Source organism: Vipera berus, assembly GCF_964194415.1.
Source record: "Vipera berus genome assembly, chromosome: 7".
NCBI classification, from domain to species: domain Eukaryota; kingdom Metazoa; phylum Chordata; class Lepidosauria; order Squamata; family Viperidae; genus Vipera; species Vipera berus.
The window spans coordinates 29,392,970-29,408,043 of record NC_138209.1 but is presented as its reverse complement, the minus strand read 5'-3'; the positions used below and the strand labels follow the sequence as shown (position 1 = coordinate 29,408,043).

The following is a 15,074-nucleotide window of genomic DNA, read 5'->3' as shown; positions in this document are numbered from 1 at the left end:
ATAAATAGTTCATTCCATAAAACATACCCTTTTAAAAGCCATTCGTTTATAGATGTAATAGATAGGAGCTGAAGAAACAGCCATATAACTGTTGGGAAGAACACAAGTGTGAAGATCTGTACAAAAAGATGCAATTTTACATGCATCAAAGCACTTGTCAGCTCCTGCAAAACAAAAAGAAAAAGGTTGCAGTTTTAATAGCTGAAGTCAGACTCACGTTAGTATTGTTAAATGTATTAGGTGCACACACTTTCAAAAAATCTGTTTCTAAACTCAGTACACAAAAATATAACATGGCATTGTCTAAAATAATTAAATACAGATTGAATATTTTATTTCATTTTTTAACTTATTCATACATTTCACTGAAATGATTTCAGTCAATTTTAGCATACACACATATAAAAGGAAAAAAACCATGGCTATATATTTGGAGTGAGTGGCTGTACTAAAAAGCCTTTAAAATAGTATTTTTTCATATGGTAACAGATCTCCATCCTCATAAAATAAATCCATACCACAAATAATTTTAATATATGCACGGAAATTTGAGGGTTAACAAGAAACAACCCATATAAACTACTTCTGTGCTCTTTCATAATACGGCCATCTCAAGACATATCTATGCCACAGATTATGCTGATATAAATTTTTAAAATGGGGTTAAAAAAAAGATATATCAGTTGGGGAATTCTGAAGTTGAAGTTAAAAATGAGGAAGACTGAGACACACGCCCCAACAGTGTTCAATGATAATATCATCATTTTAAAATGTGGCCTTGCTACCAGACTTTTAAAATAACCCAGAATTCTGTTACTATTTAAGTAGCAAATGAATAAATAAAAGATGAATATTCAGTTTGCAGTACCTCTGTTTTCAGGGATAGTCCACTATTGAAGAATATAGCAGAGACAGCTATATATGTGATGGTGATTTCTGGTTTCAATGGTCCTGGAAGAGAAAACATATTTGAATCAAGAGTAAACAAAAGCAACTATTTTCTGTAAATCTTCCCTTTAACATTTATAGATGGCTATTAAGATATTCTCCAACTGTGCATTCTATAGAGCAGAGCTTTTCAACCTCCTTTCCCCCCCCCCTCCTTAAGTGCCGGCTGCCGACTCCTAAACTTTCCTTTCTAGCCAGTAGCTAATTCTTAAAGAAGAATGCGCCTTTTTAAGCTACGTAGTTCCCTCAGCAACTTGCCTTTTCTGTCTCTGGAGGCTTTTCCTTGTTTGAATATATGGAAGAGGGAAAATATGGGGGGAGGGTTTTTTTCCAAATTCTTCCTTCAGAAGGAGATGGGAATGAGAACGAGGGAGGCAGGAAAGGAGGGAGGGAGAGAAGGAAATCCCGCCTTAGCACTTGGCCACCAGCAGCCCTGCCACTGACTTTGCTTGTCAAAAGGTTGCAAAAGGGGATCACATGACCCTGGGACACTGTGACCATCATAAATATGAATTAGTTGCCAAGCATCCAAATATGAATCACATGACCCTGGGCATGATTCAATGGTCATAAGTGTGAAAAATGGTCATAGGTCATTTCAGTGCAATTGCAACTTTGAACAGGGTTTTTTTTTCTGGTCATCAAGTTTTTGACACTTTGCTAGGTGGTACTCGAATATTACCATATCCTAAAAGTGATACAATCGGCAAAAAGGTTGAAAAGCCCTGCTATAGAGAAGTTGAAACCACAATTTTAAGAATTCCCAGACAGGAAGCATTACCCAAACTGGATGAGAAATCTTTTATCTCTCCAACAGCAGAAAGAGTAGAAAAGACAATGACAGAAATAGTACAGTTTAATCAGTACAGAGGCTATGTCAAAATTGTAGGATTATTTTTTTCTTTTCTTTTTTATTAGTTTAATAATAATAAAAAGTAGGATTATTAAATAGATTAGAAGCAGAGCACGAAGTGGTACAGTGGTACCTTGGCACTCAACTGCTTTGAAACTCATTGAATTTGGTACTCAATGCATGTTGATGTGAAAATTTTGTCCTGGTACTCATTGTTTGTTTGGTACTCAACGCACGAGGTACAACTTGTCAGAATTGGCTACCTTGTGAGTCATTACATTATTCCTTATGGGGAAAAAATGTTTGGTACTTATCGTTTTTAGTACTTATCGCACATCTCAGAACCAATAAACAATGAATAGCAAGGTACCACTATATACAGGTTACAAAAACATATGTCATAACTAACAACATTATCATGTTATTGTTGGTGGAGCAGTGGGCTAATGCCTCCTTAAGTAACACCAGCTGCCTGCAATTAGTGCAGGTTCGCATCCCACCAGGCTCAAGGTTGACTCAGCCTTCCGTCCTTCCGAGGTAGGTAAAATGAGGACCCAGATTGTTGGGGGCAATTAAGCTGACTTTGTAATAATGCCGCTTGGGGTGTGTGTGAAAGCCCTAATAAGCAGGCATATACATAGAATGAAGGCTACTGCTAAGCTTGTAAGCCGCCCTGAGTCTTTGGAGAAGGGCGGGATATAAATGGGATTAAAATAAAAATAAATAAATAAATAAATAAATCATTAAGAGCAATAGATGCCTATAAGTCAGTAAAGCCAGCCATAAGGTCTAGATCTCTACATTGTTTCTTGTTAATTACATAATTTGCATTTCATGCCATCTTAAACTACATGTGCAGAACGAAGAATAGAGATTCAAGATCTGGACATACACTTTAAAGCAAGTTTTTACTAATTTTAACCATTGCAGGTAATCCTGAAAGTCCAAATTTAGAGTGAACAATGTCAGTTTACATATAATGAAGAGAATGATGTTTCTACAAAGCTGGTACTGGCAGATGGTAGTAAAAGACCCAAGTTCCTTTGTATTGTGCAGCTTAAGAAGAAAAGTTAGGTAATTGTCACACCATTATTCACTAGAGGCAATATTTAGAAAGGGACAGGATGTGGGGGAAAGACGTGAGTACTTTCTGGTTGCTTTTAAATTTCACCTCACATTGTTGTTGTTAGTTGCGAAGTCGTGTCCGACCCATCGCGACCCCATGGACAACGTTCCTCCAGGCCTTCCTGTCTTCTACCATCTTCTGGAGTCCATTTAGGCTCACGCCTACTGCTTCAGTGACTCCAGCCAGCCACCTCATTCTCTGTCGTCCCCTTCTTCTATTGCCCTCAATCTTTCCCAGCATTGGGCTCTTCTCCAGTGAGTCCTTCCTTCTCATAAGGTGGCCAAAGTATTTGAGTTTCAACTTCAGGATCTGGCCTTCTAAAGAGTAGTCAGGGTTGATCTCCTCTAGGACTGACCAGTTTGATCGCCTTGCAGTCCAAGGAACTCGCAGGAGTCTTCTCCAGCACCATAGTTCAAAGGCTTCAATTCTTTGGCGCTCAGCCTTTCTTATGGTCCAACTTTCACAGCCATACATTGCAACTGGGAAGACCATAGCCTTGACTATACGCACTTTTGTTGGCAGGGTGATGTCTCTGCTTTTTAGTGTGCTGTCTAGATTTCCCATGGCTTTCCTCCCAAGGAGCAAGCGTCTTTTAATTTCTTGGCTGCAGTCCCCGTCTGCGGTGATTTTGGAGCCCAGGAAAATAAAATCTGTCACTACCTCCATTTCTTCCCCATCTATTTGCCAGGAATTGAGAGGGCCGGATGCCATGATCTTGGTTTTCTTAATGTTAAGTTTCAACCCAACTTTTGCACTCTCCTTCTTCACTCGCAACAAGAGGCTCTTTAGTTCCTCTTCACTTTCTGCCATTAGAATGGTATCATGTGCATATCTTAGGTTGTTGATATTTCTCCCAGCAATCTTAATTCCAACTTTGGATTCATCTAGCCCTACCTTTCTCATGATGTGCTCTGCATATAAGTTAAACAGGCAGGGTGACAGTGTACAGTCTTGCCAGACTCCTTTCCCAATTTTGAACCAATCAGTGGTTCCATGTCCAGTTCTCACTGTTGCTTCTAGACCCGCATATAGGTTTCTCAAGAGACAAATAAGATGGTCTGGTACTCCCATCTCTTTAAGAACTTGCCACAGTTTCTTGTGATCCACACAATCAAATGCTTTAGCATACTCAATGAAGCAGAAGTAGATGTTTTTCTGGAACTCCCTAGCTTTCTCCATGATCCAGTGTATGTTGGCAATTTGATCTCTAGTTCCTCTGCCTCTTTGAAATCCTGCCTGTACTTCTGGTAGTTCTTGATCCACATACTGCTGGAGTCTAGCTTGTAGGATTTTAAGCATAACTTTACTAGCATGTGAAATGAGTGCAATGGTGTGATAGATTGAACATTCTTTGGCACTGCCTTTCTTTGGAATTGGAATGTAAACTGATCTTTTCCAATCCTGTGGCCACTGTTGAGTTTTCCAAATTTGCTGGCAAATTGAGTGTAGCACCTTTACTGCATTGTCTTTTAAGATTTTGAATAGCTCAGCTGGAATACTGTCACCTCCACTAGCTTTGTTGTTGTTCAGCTTTCCTAGGGCCCACTTCACTTCACATTCTAGGATGTCTGGCTCGAAGTCAGTGATCACCTTATTGTGGTTATCAGGACGTTAAGCTCGTTCTTGTATAGTTCTTCTGTGTAATTTTGCCACCTCTTCTTAATCTCTTCTGCCTCTGTTAGGTCCCTGCTATTTTGGTCCTTTATCATGCCCATTTTTGCATGAAACGTTCCCTTCATCTCTCCAATTTTCTTGAAGAGATCTCTAGTCCTCCCTATTCTATTCTTTTCTTCTATTTCTTTGCACTGTTCATTTAAGAAGGTATTCTTATCTCTTCTAGCTATTTTCTGAAATTCTGCATTCAATTGGGTGTATCTTTCTTTTTCTCCCGTGCCTTTCGCTTCCCTCCTGTCCTCAGCTATTTGCAAAGCTTCCTCAGACAACCATTTTGCTTTCTTGCATTTCTTTTTCTTTGGGATGGTTTTAGTTGCTACTTCTTGTACAATGTTGCAAACCTCCGTCCATAGTTCTTCAGGCACTCTATCAGATCTAATTCCTTAAATCTATTTGTCACCTCTACCGTATATTTGTCAGGGATATGATTTAGTTCATACCTGAGTGGCCTAGTGCTTTTCCCTACTTTCTTCAGTTTAAGCCTAAATTTTGCAACGAGAAGCTCATGGTCTGAGCCACAGTCAGCTCCTGGTCTTGTTTTTACTGACTGTATAGAGCTTCTCCATCTTTGGCTGCAGAGCACATAGTCAATCTGATTTCTGTGTTGACCATCTGGTGATGTCGATGTGTAGAGCCGTCTCTTGGGTTGTTGGAAAAGAGTGTTTGCTATGACCATCGTATTCTCTTGACAAAATTCTATCAGCCTGTGCCCTGCTTCATTTTGTACTCCAAGGCCAAACTTGCCGGTTATTCCAGTTATCTTTTGGCTTCCTACTTTAGCATTCCAATCCCCCATGATGATAAGGATATCATTTTTGGTGTTAGTTCTATAAGGTGCTGTAGGGCTTCATAGAACCGGTCAATTTCATCTTCTTCAGCACTAGTGGTTGGGGCATAGACTTGGACTACTGTGATACTGAATGGTTTGCCTTGGATTGAAACTGAGATCATTCTGTCATTTTGGGGATTGTATCCCAGTATTGCTTTTCCTATTCTTTTATTGACTATGAAGGCTACTCCATTTCTTCTGAGGGATTCTTGCCCGCAGTAATATACCTGATGGTCATCTGAATTAAATTCACCCATTCCTGTCCATTTTAGTTCTCTGATTCCTAAGATGTCGATGTTCAGTCTTGTCATCTCTTATTTGACCACGTCCAGCTTGCCTTGATTCATGGATCTTACATTCCAGGTTCCTATGGACAAAAAATCTTTACAGCATCGGACTTTCCTTTCACCACCAGACACATCCACAGCTGAGCGTCCTTTCGGCTTTGGCCCAGTCGCTTTATTCTTTCTGGTGCTACTAGTACTAGCTCTCTGCTCTTCCCTAGTAGCATACTGGACGCCTTCCAACCTGAGGGGCTCATCTTCCAGCGTCATATCTTTTTTCCTTTTGGTACTGTCCTTGGGGTTTTCATGGCAAAGATACTGGAGTGGGTTGCCATTTCCTTCTCCAGTGGATCATGTTTTGTCAGAACTCTCTGCTATGACCTGTCCGTCTTGGGTGGCCCTGCATGGCATAGCTCATAGCTTCATTGAATTATGCAAGCCCCTTTGCCACGACAAGGCAGTAATCCATGAAGAGGTCACCTCACATAGGAGTCTGCAAAATGTCATATAATACTGATTATCTCTGATGACACAAAAACAGGGTAATAGGTACTCATAACACTTATATATCAACATTATTGGCACTACTTTAAGTTCTGATAATTGGGGGAGAAAAACACCAATGTTTTCTTGGCAGCCAAAAGTAATGCAGGCTGAAGTATTCCCTCAGGCAGTTCTAAGTACAAGAGCAGACAACAAACTATTAAAGTGAAACATGAGGGGTACGTTTTGGCAGCCTGATACTACAATAATCTGAATACTCTTTAACTTTTTTTTTCTTAGATTCAGGTTTGTTGTATATGATCACTGCTTGTATTTTAAGAGAGGCAAAATAGAGTGCAATTATATAACCACATAAAAGTCAGTACTGTACTACTAAAGTCAAACATCTACCGCCCACTATCAGGAATATTTAATTACAAAGAAATCAGAGGGCCATATTTTGAAAGATATTTCTGGAAAGGAAGAAAGGGAGTTATCAAAAGCCTGCTTAAGAGGTATTATTAAGGTAGGCCACCTGCTAAAGCAAGGATGCAGGATGCATTTGAAGATGTTTGTAACTAAATAAAACAGGACAGCATAAACTTTTCTGAAAATTATTTATTTAAAAATACCAGGTTTCGAAAATAAATCAAAATCCCACAAAATCCCCACTTGTAGGAACATTTAAAAAAGTGAATTTAGAAAATAAAAAAATCTTCATTCACTATATTTTGTCTCACAAGAAATGCAATGGAATCCATAGAATCTATGAGAAATAATTACTTAAAGCAACCTTGGGAGATTTGCTTTGAGCCTATATAACTTCTATGCGCAATATTTCAAGTTCCTCAACTATATCAATATATGTAGAAGTGATTATTAAAATCACTTAAGGAAAAAGCATTAATTTCTGATGAGGTTTAGGAAAAATGGTATACAATACAGAAACTCATGCAAAAGAAGCTGATAGATGGCAATACTTATCTTATTATTGTAAAGGTAGTGTTTTGGAAATACTCAAACAAGCACTTTAAGACAATTTATTTCTCACCATCAGAATGATCTCTCTACCTATCAAAAGTTTACAAGTAATTGTAAAGACTGTAGATAGAAAACACTACAGTATCTTCAGTGAACCATTTCTCCTTCTGACACAAAAGAGGAAATGCATTAAGTGCAGATCACATGCACAGACATGTCTCACAATCTGTTTTCAGTACTGCATAGCATAGTAGATAGTGACCAACACTGTATATAACTTAAGAGCTGTGTTACCTAAAATAAAGCTACCTGTCCTGTTAGATGATGAAAGGTTCCACTGCATGTGAAGTGAGGTGTTATGGACTGGAAGCCAAGCTTTATCAACTGTAGCCTTATGGAACACTTTGTCCCTGACACTTTTCTGTTGTTGCGTTAACTTTCCTTGGAGATAGTTTGATTCCTTCCATCATGATCTTAGAAAACTCTAAAAATCTTCCTTTGGAAGAAGGCCTTTGATGAGGTAGAAGTCTAGTGGGGAGTATTTTTTTCTTCCATTCAAATGTATCCAATTCTTGGAAACTGCCTGAACATCTCTCTGCAGTTTTCTTGGCAAGTTTTTTCCCCCCCAGAAGTGGTTTACCATTGCCTCCCTCCTAGGGCTGGGAGAAAATGACTGGCCCAAAGTCACCCAGTTGGCTTAGTGCCTAAGGAGGGACTAGAACTCATGGTCTCCTAGTTTCCAGGCTGATGCCTTAATCACTACACTAAACTGGTATTTTACTAAAAAAAAATAAAGTTAATAAAGTTACCCTTGCCCCTTGTTATGGTTATTGTATTTTTATTTTTTTGGATTATTTTGAGATTGCTGTTTGAGATTGTCTATGGAGAAATAAGATTTTTCTATTGCTTGAACTACTTTGAAGTTTCTACACTTGTTGCATATCCTTAAGTCCTGTAACTGGGGCGCTACTGCTTCCCCTAAAGGGGTGGGTGAGTGAGCGTCTTTATCCTTACTTTTGACAGCAGCTGAAAACGCAACACGAGTGGTCTCTCGCTACCACTTGCAACCGGATCCTTCCACGCGGAAGTGGCATCTCTCCGCGCTCGCTCGCTGGGCGTGCAACGTGTCACTGCAACTCTGTTCGGGAGTTTTGAGTCCGGGAAAAACTCCGACCGTCCCCTGAAGGAACGCTAAGAGGGCAGAGCCGGTACTATTTGCAAGAAATGGTTGGAAACGATTTGAAGCGAGAGGAAGGTGCTTTGGCAGCTGGACACCAATGGCGCTGCCCCGTTACGAAAGGCGAACTCTTGCATTGCTCAGGCAGAGACACCCCCGCCCGACTCAGTCCCGATTTTGGGGGGCTACAGCGACAAAGGCTGCGGCTCGACCCGGGGCAGCCCTGCCCAATTCTCTCTTTGCTTGCAAATAAGCGAGCCCCGAGTGGGAAAGAGGTAGCCAGGGCCGGCAAGGAGCTCCCCCGGCAGACTTACCCCCCTTCACCCCAAAGGCCGGCTCCAGCTTGGCGACGGTGATGACCAGGAGGATCCCCAGCATGAACCAGTCCTTCCTCAGCCTGTCCAGAATGCCCATGGCAGCAGCAGCGGCGGCGGCGGGGCTAGCCGAGAGACTTCGGCGGCTGCGAGCAGCGGGGAAGGAGGGCGGGAGGAGAGTTGGTCAGGACTTCCCTCGGGCCCTCCCGCAAAGCGGCTCCGCAACGTGCCGCCGGCCGCAGCCAAAGCAGTTAAACGCCGCTCCCGCCGCCGCTGGGAAGTATCCAGTGACAGGAACGGGCTCTCTGAAAGCCGCCATCGCTACCACGCGACTGCTAATAGACTCGCACGCACTTAGCCTCGCGGGGGGGGGGGAAGCGGGAGGGGGGCAAGAAGGAGGCACGAAAGCGGCAACTCCGCCAGGCAGGGCCCCCGGGAGGCCGCCGCGACTAGGAGTTTCGGCACCCATCGGAGATCCCCACCGAGGGGCGAGACGACCCAAGCGGCGACCAAACGCTATCCGAAGGAGCGCACCGCAAGAACTTGGGTCCTAAAGAAGAGTGCCGCTGAAGCAGGGTGAAGGCTGGATGAGCCCACTTCGTGTACTTCCCCAAGTAGGAAGGAAACGCCGGAGAGTGCAGGAATCCTGCACCGCAGCCCTTCCTCAGCGACCGGCAGTCGGGGAAGAGCCAGCAAGCCATACTCGCCAGCGGCGGGAGAAAAGGAATTGGAAACGTCCGGTGGTGATGAAAGGGCTGCGCGGCTCTTCGAAGCTTTACGTTCGCCTTGTGACGCACGGCGTTTAGCGTGAGAACGGGCCGGAGGGCGGGACTGTGCTTTCAATTCCTGGCGTGAGACACGTGTCGCGGGACACGCGCTTCGGGAGGGCGAGCAGGGAACTGGCGGTCGTGTGGACGCGCGCAGCTAAGCGGTTGATGATTAAAAAGCGGCCGGAATTACTTTTCTGCATAGGACTGTGAATCGTGGGTGTATAGAGTCACAAGGGCACGACTTGTTTGGATTTGTTTTAATATTAGTTAGCCGCGCAAAATTAACCAGTACTGAGAGATTACTTTGTTTTCTTTGCGATAGTGAAGAATATTTGTTTGTTTTTTTTCCTTTCCTTCCTTCCTGGGTGATGCGAACTTGTGTGAGTTCATCTAGCGAGATTTAGAGCTTCCTTCTAAGTATTTTATGCAGGGCGGGAGAAAGAGATAGAGCTGCAGGAACAGGTTGGGGAAAACCTCCGTCCCTGGTTGTGCCTCTTGAACTCGGCGCCTGCCTCTGACTCCCTCTTTTCTGCAGCCGCAGTTTTAGTCTTGATCCCTGGGGGTGGACTACGCGGTTCCGAGCCAAAACAAAATCTCGAAATAGAGTTTATCGTTTATTACGCCTGCATGCATGTAATTGATTTGCTGTCTCAATCCTCGTGGCAATTTACAGAGTACAAAATAAATTTTAAAGCACCACAGGAACAAAAATATTACAATATCAAATAACCTACGCTGTCGTTACCCATTAAATTGGCCATAACGGGTTTTAACGTCGTGTGGTCAGAATTCCTAAGTGTTCAGTACAGGCCACACATGCTTTGGAAATTCCTGCAAGATACCTTCTGGTCTGATCTGCAAGGGCTGTGATGCATTCATACGCATTAGGATTTTCTTGGCCTCGTTAGCTCCTCTTTTCCCTGCTCCCCCAGTTTACAATATAGGGATGACAACTGCCACAATTCCTAATCAGGCTGCTGGGAAAGGCTGGGCTGCAATTCTGGAAGCTCTAGTTTCACCTTTTGAAGGACACCAGTTTGGGGAGTGTCATATTTACTGATCACCTTTGTCAAGGATTTACTTTTATCACTCGTCTGTTCTACAACAGTTGTATAATCTGATAAAAGCAACACACCCACAAAAAAGAAACACTATTTCATACATTTTAATTTAATTATACTTTCTATTTAAATAGCAGTGTAGTCCAATATGCATTCACAGAAATAGAATTACCAGACTTCAAGGAAAACTACTCCCTATTAAAAGATTAAGATACTTATATGTATATTCAAGTGCACGGGTGTCAAACTCACCACGTCATGTGATGTGTTGCGACGTATCATGACTCTTTTTGCATTGCCGGCAGTGGGGTCCTCGTGACTTTGGAATGATGAAATCGGCCCACAGGCCAGCAGTTTGACACCCCTGTTCTAGTGTATTGTAGGAAAAGATTGTTATCGTTCTCCAGAGGTTGCTGAAATACTGTTCTGTTTAATTGCAACTAGCCACATCCTTATCACTTGGCCTGGCTGCTTCCTAGTGGATGCCAGACAAGGTTTATGTAAGATAGCAGATGCTACCTTGTTTCTATTTAAGAAATGCTTCTTTAAATCTTTAAAGCATCTGAACACAGGACAAGAAACAACGGATGGAAACTAGTCAAGGAGAAAAGCAACCTAGAACTAAGGAGAAACTTCCTGACAGTTAGAACAATTAACCAGTGGAACAACCTGCCTCCAGAAGTGGTGAATGCTCCAACACTTGAAGTTTTTAAGAAGAGACTGGCCAGCCACTTGTCTGAAATGGTATAGGGTTTCCTGCCTGAGCAGGGGGTTGGACTAGATGACCTCCAAGGTCCCTTCCAACTTATTTATTATTATTATTATTATTATTATTATTATTATCATTATCATTATCATTATCATTATTATCATTATTATCTTACCATAGAAATGAAATTTCTTAAGAAAAGTTTCTATTTAAGAAATGCCACAATTGCATTGCTGTCATCAGGTAAGAGCTACTTTGAGATACTTTCATTTACAAATTTCTTGCATATCTTCTCAGAAATAATACTCGGAGCTATATTCTAAAGTAAATGGAAGGTCTGCAGCTGTTTATTTGTATGCAATTTTCCTTCATATTTATACCTAGAAAAAAAGTCCACAATAAAAATAAGGGTATTTCCCCAACACGAAGTAACTTTGCAATTACAATATAGCTAAAAGAACATATTCAAAAACAGCATTTAAAAAATCAAATACAATTTTTGCACATCTGTTCAGAAGTGAGTTCCATAGAATCCCACCATAAAATAAGTGGTGTACAGGACTGTAGTTTGAAGGCGGCATTAATGAGAAATTATCAGGACTATTGAAAGAGACTAAGCAGTAACTCTATTATGTTTAACTTGGAAAGGGATCTGATTCTTATTGCTGATGTCACACATTTTAGCATTGGCTTATCTGTTCCTGTCTCAATTCTAAAATTCAGGATGTTTCCTGTTAATTTACCTGAATGGCATCCAGGACCCTATCTATACTCAGCATATGACTGATTCTTTCAAAATATAACATTGAATCACAAATTAAACAGCCATTTTTCTGTCTAAGATGGAAGTTATTTTATGTTTCTGTGTCTCATTCAGACAAAGAAACTGAATCACTGTACTAAATCACAGAAAAGCATCTTGTGTAGAGACATCCTGTATGGTTATGACCATTAGCGTCTGTTCTTGCCTTTCCCAGCTGATGTGTTCGGACCACACATTCTCAGTAAGGACTCAGGTATCACCTGTTGGTGATGCTGGCTGGAAGTTCTGAGCATTGCACTCTTAACTAACTCCTCCCCAATAAATTAAACTATGTAACTGGACAGTGAGGAAAATCTATTCCATCCCTTTGTATTGTTTTCATTGGTCCCAATAGCCCCCCTTCCATCTCCCAACTTAGAGGTTAATTCCTTCAGCTGCTGTTCTGCCCTTTTAGACTCCATACATGAATTAACTTTTGCACAAAACCTTTCAAAGTCTGCAACTATAGCCAGCCACTCAAATGTTCAGCAGTTTATGTGGTACATGGTAACAAAGTATAAAAATGAGGAAGTAATAAAGAAGGGAGGGGGAATAAATAAGTTTTCACTCTCATTTTCATAGGATGGAGAAGGTATAAACAGGACGCCCTCTCTTAAGCTTTAAAGCTTAACCTTTTACAGCTACAGGGTAATTTCCAGGGCCCTGTTTGACTGCTTGCTTGCTTGGTTGTTTTATCTCTTGCATTTATATGGCTGCCATTCACAAAAAGCAACCTTGGACAGTATACAACTTGTATACTTGTAACCTTTTCATGTTAGTAAAACAATTTAGAATTTGGAAAGCCAGTCCCTTGGGATAACTGCTAGGGGCTTTTGCAAACTAGCTAACCGTGAAGGATATAAGTTGCAAAGTACAAGCTGACTGGAAGGCTGCTCTTTTTGTATCTACAAACTCAAAGGTTTAGTATTGTCCCTTCCTAAATTTGTCTTTTTCTTCTAAATTTCAAGCAAAGAAATTTAAGTTTAAATCTTCTAAATTTCAAGCGGGCCTGGACTGACTACGATTTTTGATTAGGCTTTTACTGGGTTAAATTGTTTTGTAATTTCGTATTTATTGTTTAATTCTCTTTTAAATTTTTTACTCTATGTTTTTTAATTTTTATTGTTGTGAGCCGCCCTGAGTCCTCAGCTCAGGGAGAAGGGCGGCATATAAATTTAATAAAATGAAATGAAATGAAAGATCGGAGTTGCAGTGGCACATCATATTTATTTCCTAAGAAAAACATGTTTGAATAAATACTTGTGTACAAATGGATGTGAAAAACTAAGGCAGGGAGCCTGCAACTGCAAGAATAGTGTCCACAGATATAAGGAGAGCCCTGAGGATCGTGTTCAGGATCGCAAGGGTTGCTGGTTCAGGATTGTTCATTTGGCTGCCAAAGAATATCCAACCTTATATGACAAAACAGAAACTAATCCATCTTGTTTAGAAACGGAAGGATGACTGGCAAGCCCCTTGGTACTTTTTGCTATTCTTCAACACTGTTTTAATAATAATGACATTTCTGTACAGTCAGTTTGGAAAAGAGCATTAGCATTAGTGGCTAATTCAGTCATTTTATCAAGTAGAAGCTGTTGTAGAGAACTGAGCCCCCCCCCCCCCCCGATTCTGTAACATCTGCCATTCCTTTGGGAAAGGGCACACCTATTATAAAATAAAGACAACTTAATCTCTTGTGATTTATTCTATTTCATTATGTATGAATTCCTGCTGAATGAGATTTCTCCTAGTCTTAGGAAAATATATATGATCTTCTGTACTTCACCTGGAAGTCAGTGGACTTATTTCAATGTTAAATAAATCTCCTCTAATCATAAAATGCCATCTCCTTGGCTATATATGCCATTGCTCTCTCCTTCAAACCCACCTTTTCTGTGTGGCTTAACATTCCTATTTCCAACCATAATTTATCAGTATTGTATGCATTTTCTCATATTCAGTATGGCAATGCCTATCTTTTTAGCCTTCCTACACTGATGTTTTACAGTCCCACTCTGGTTTAAATGGTAAATTTCTTGGGAGAAGAAAATTTTCTCTCTATTTATGGAGCTCCATGAAACAGAATATGCACTGTTAGCAATATATGAAACAATAATATAATTGTGATCTTGGCACTATATAGTTGGGCCTTTTGATTAAAAGATATCCATAACATGGAATTCTGTTACTAAAGTATTCTTACACATTATAATTTTGATCTTTGTGTTCTTCCATTGCACTTAGTTACACCTTGGACTGCTTAGACACATTTCATATATGTATTTCTGTGCGCACATGCAAGCTTCATCTTGATTACGGCTTAGTACAACCAACCCAGCCAATTGGAACATAATTGGTAAACCCTGGTTAGATAAGCTGTGATTCAGCATGTACAGTACTCTGCCACTAATTTGACTTGTTATAAATATGCTGTAGAAGGCACTTTTGGTTGCATTTCCCTGCAAGGCAGGGGTAATCAACTCATGATGCTAGAAGAGCATGTGGCTGTATAGTAATGTCAAAACTCATCTGAATGAGGTCAGAACACTAGAAAGTGTTCTCTTTTCCTGCCACCTGTCTCTTTCTCAGAAAGAGAATGACAAGAAGAATTACTTTACAGTGGTTACAGAGAGGGAGAAAAGACAATATAATATTTGGCTAGAACCAAGTGTATTCCTTAGTTTAATCCTACTCTTCTTGCAGCCTCAATAAATTGCTTATTCATTCTAGGGTCTAGAGGTGCCAGCGGTGATTCATCTTTATTAATGTATTATAACATGTAAACAAAATGCAAAAACCCCAAACATATTTTAAATGATGTATGGCTTTTCTGCCATTCAGCATCATACAATCTGTAACAGATCACTGGAGGTGATGCTGTGGAGCAGGAATGACCATGCCATGGGTTGCCTGTCATCCTTAGGGACTGTCTGGTGCTCTGTTATGTAGCCGCCTTTCTATGGTTCCTCAGTACCAATCAGTGGATCGCTCAAGATCATTTCCCAGTGGGAAGCAGTCTGTGAACAAAGGTATACTGCTAATGTGGAAGTTGCATGCTATCTG

At 40.9% G+C, this 15,074-nt stretch overlaps 1 protein-coding gene across 3 annotated transcripts in view; it reads right to left on the bottom strand.

Annotated features, from left to right (window-relative positions):
- Positions 1-9,044, bottom strand: part of SLC10A7 (solute carrier family 10 member 7) — a 170,337-nt gene extending 161,293 nt beyond the window's left edge. For all 3 annotated transcript variants that reach the window (XR_014027066.1, XR_014027067.1, XM_081332374.1), the window contains exons 1-3: positions 8,670-9,044; positions 869-951; positions 28-164 (exon numbers count right to left, since the gene is read on the bottom strand). Coding sequence is in view for 1 of the 3 variants with exons in the window: in XM_081332374.1 (XP_081188500.1) it covers positions 28-164; positions 869-951; positions 8,670-8,769 (320 nt within the window). In the remaining 2 variants the exon portion in view is untranslated. The remainder of the gene's footprint in view (positions 1-27; positions 165-868; positions 952-8,669) is intronic.
- Between the last annotated feature and the right edge of the window lie 6,030 nt (positions 9,045-15,074).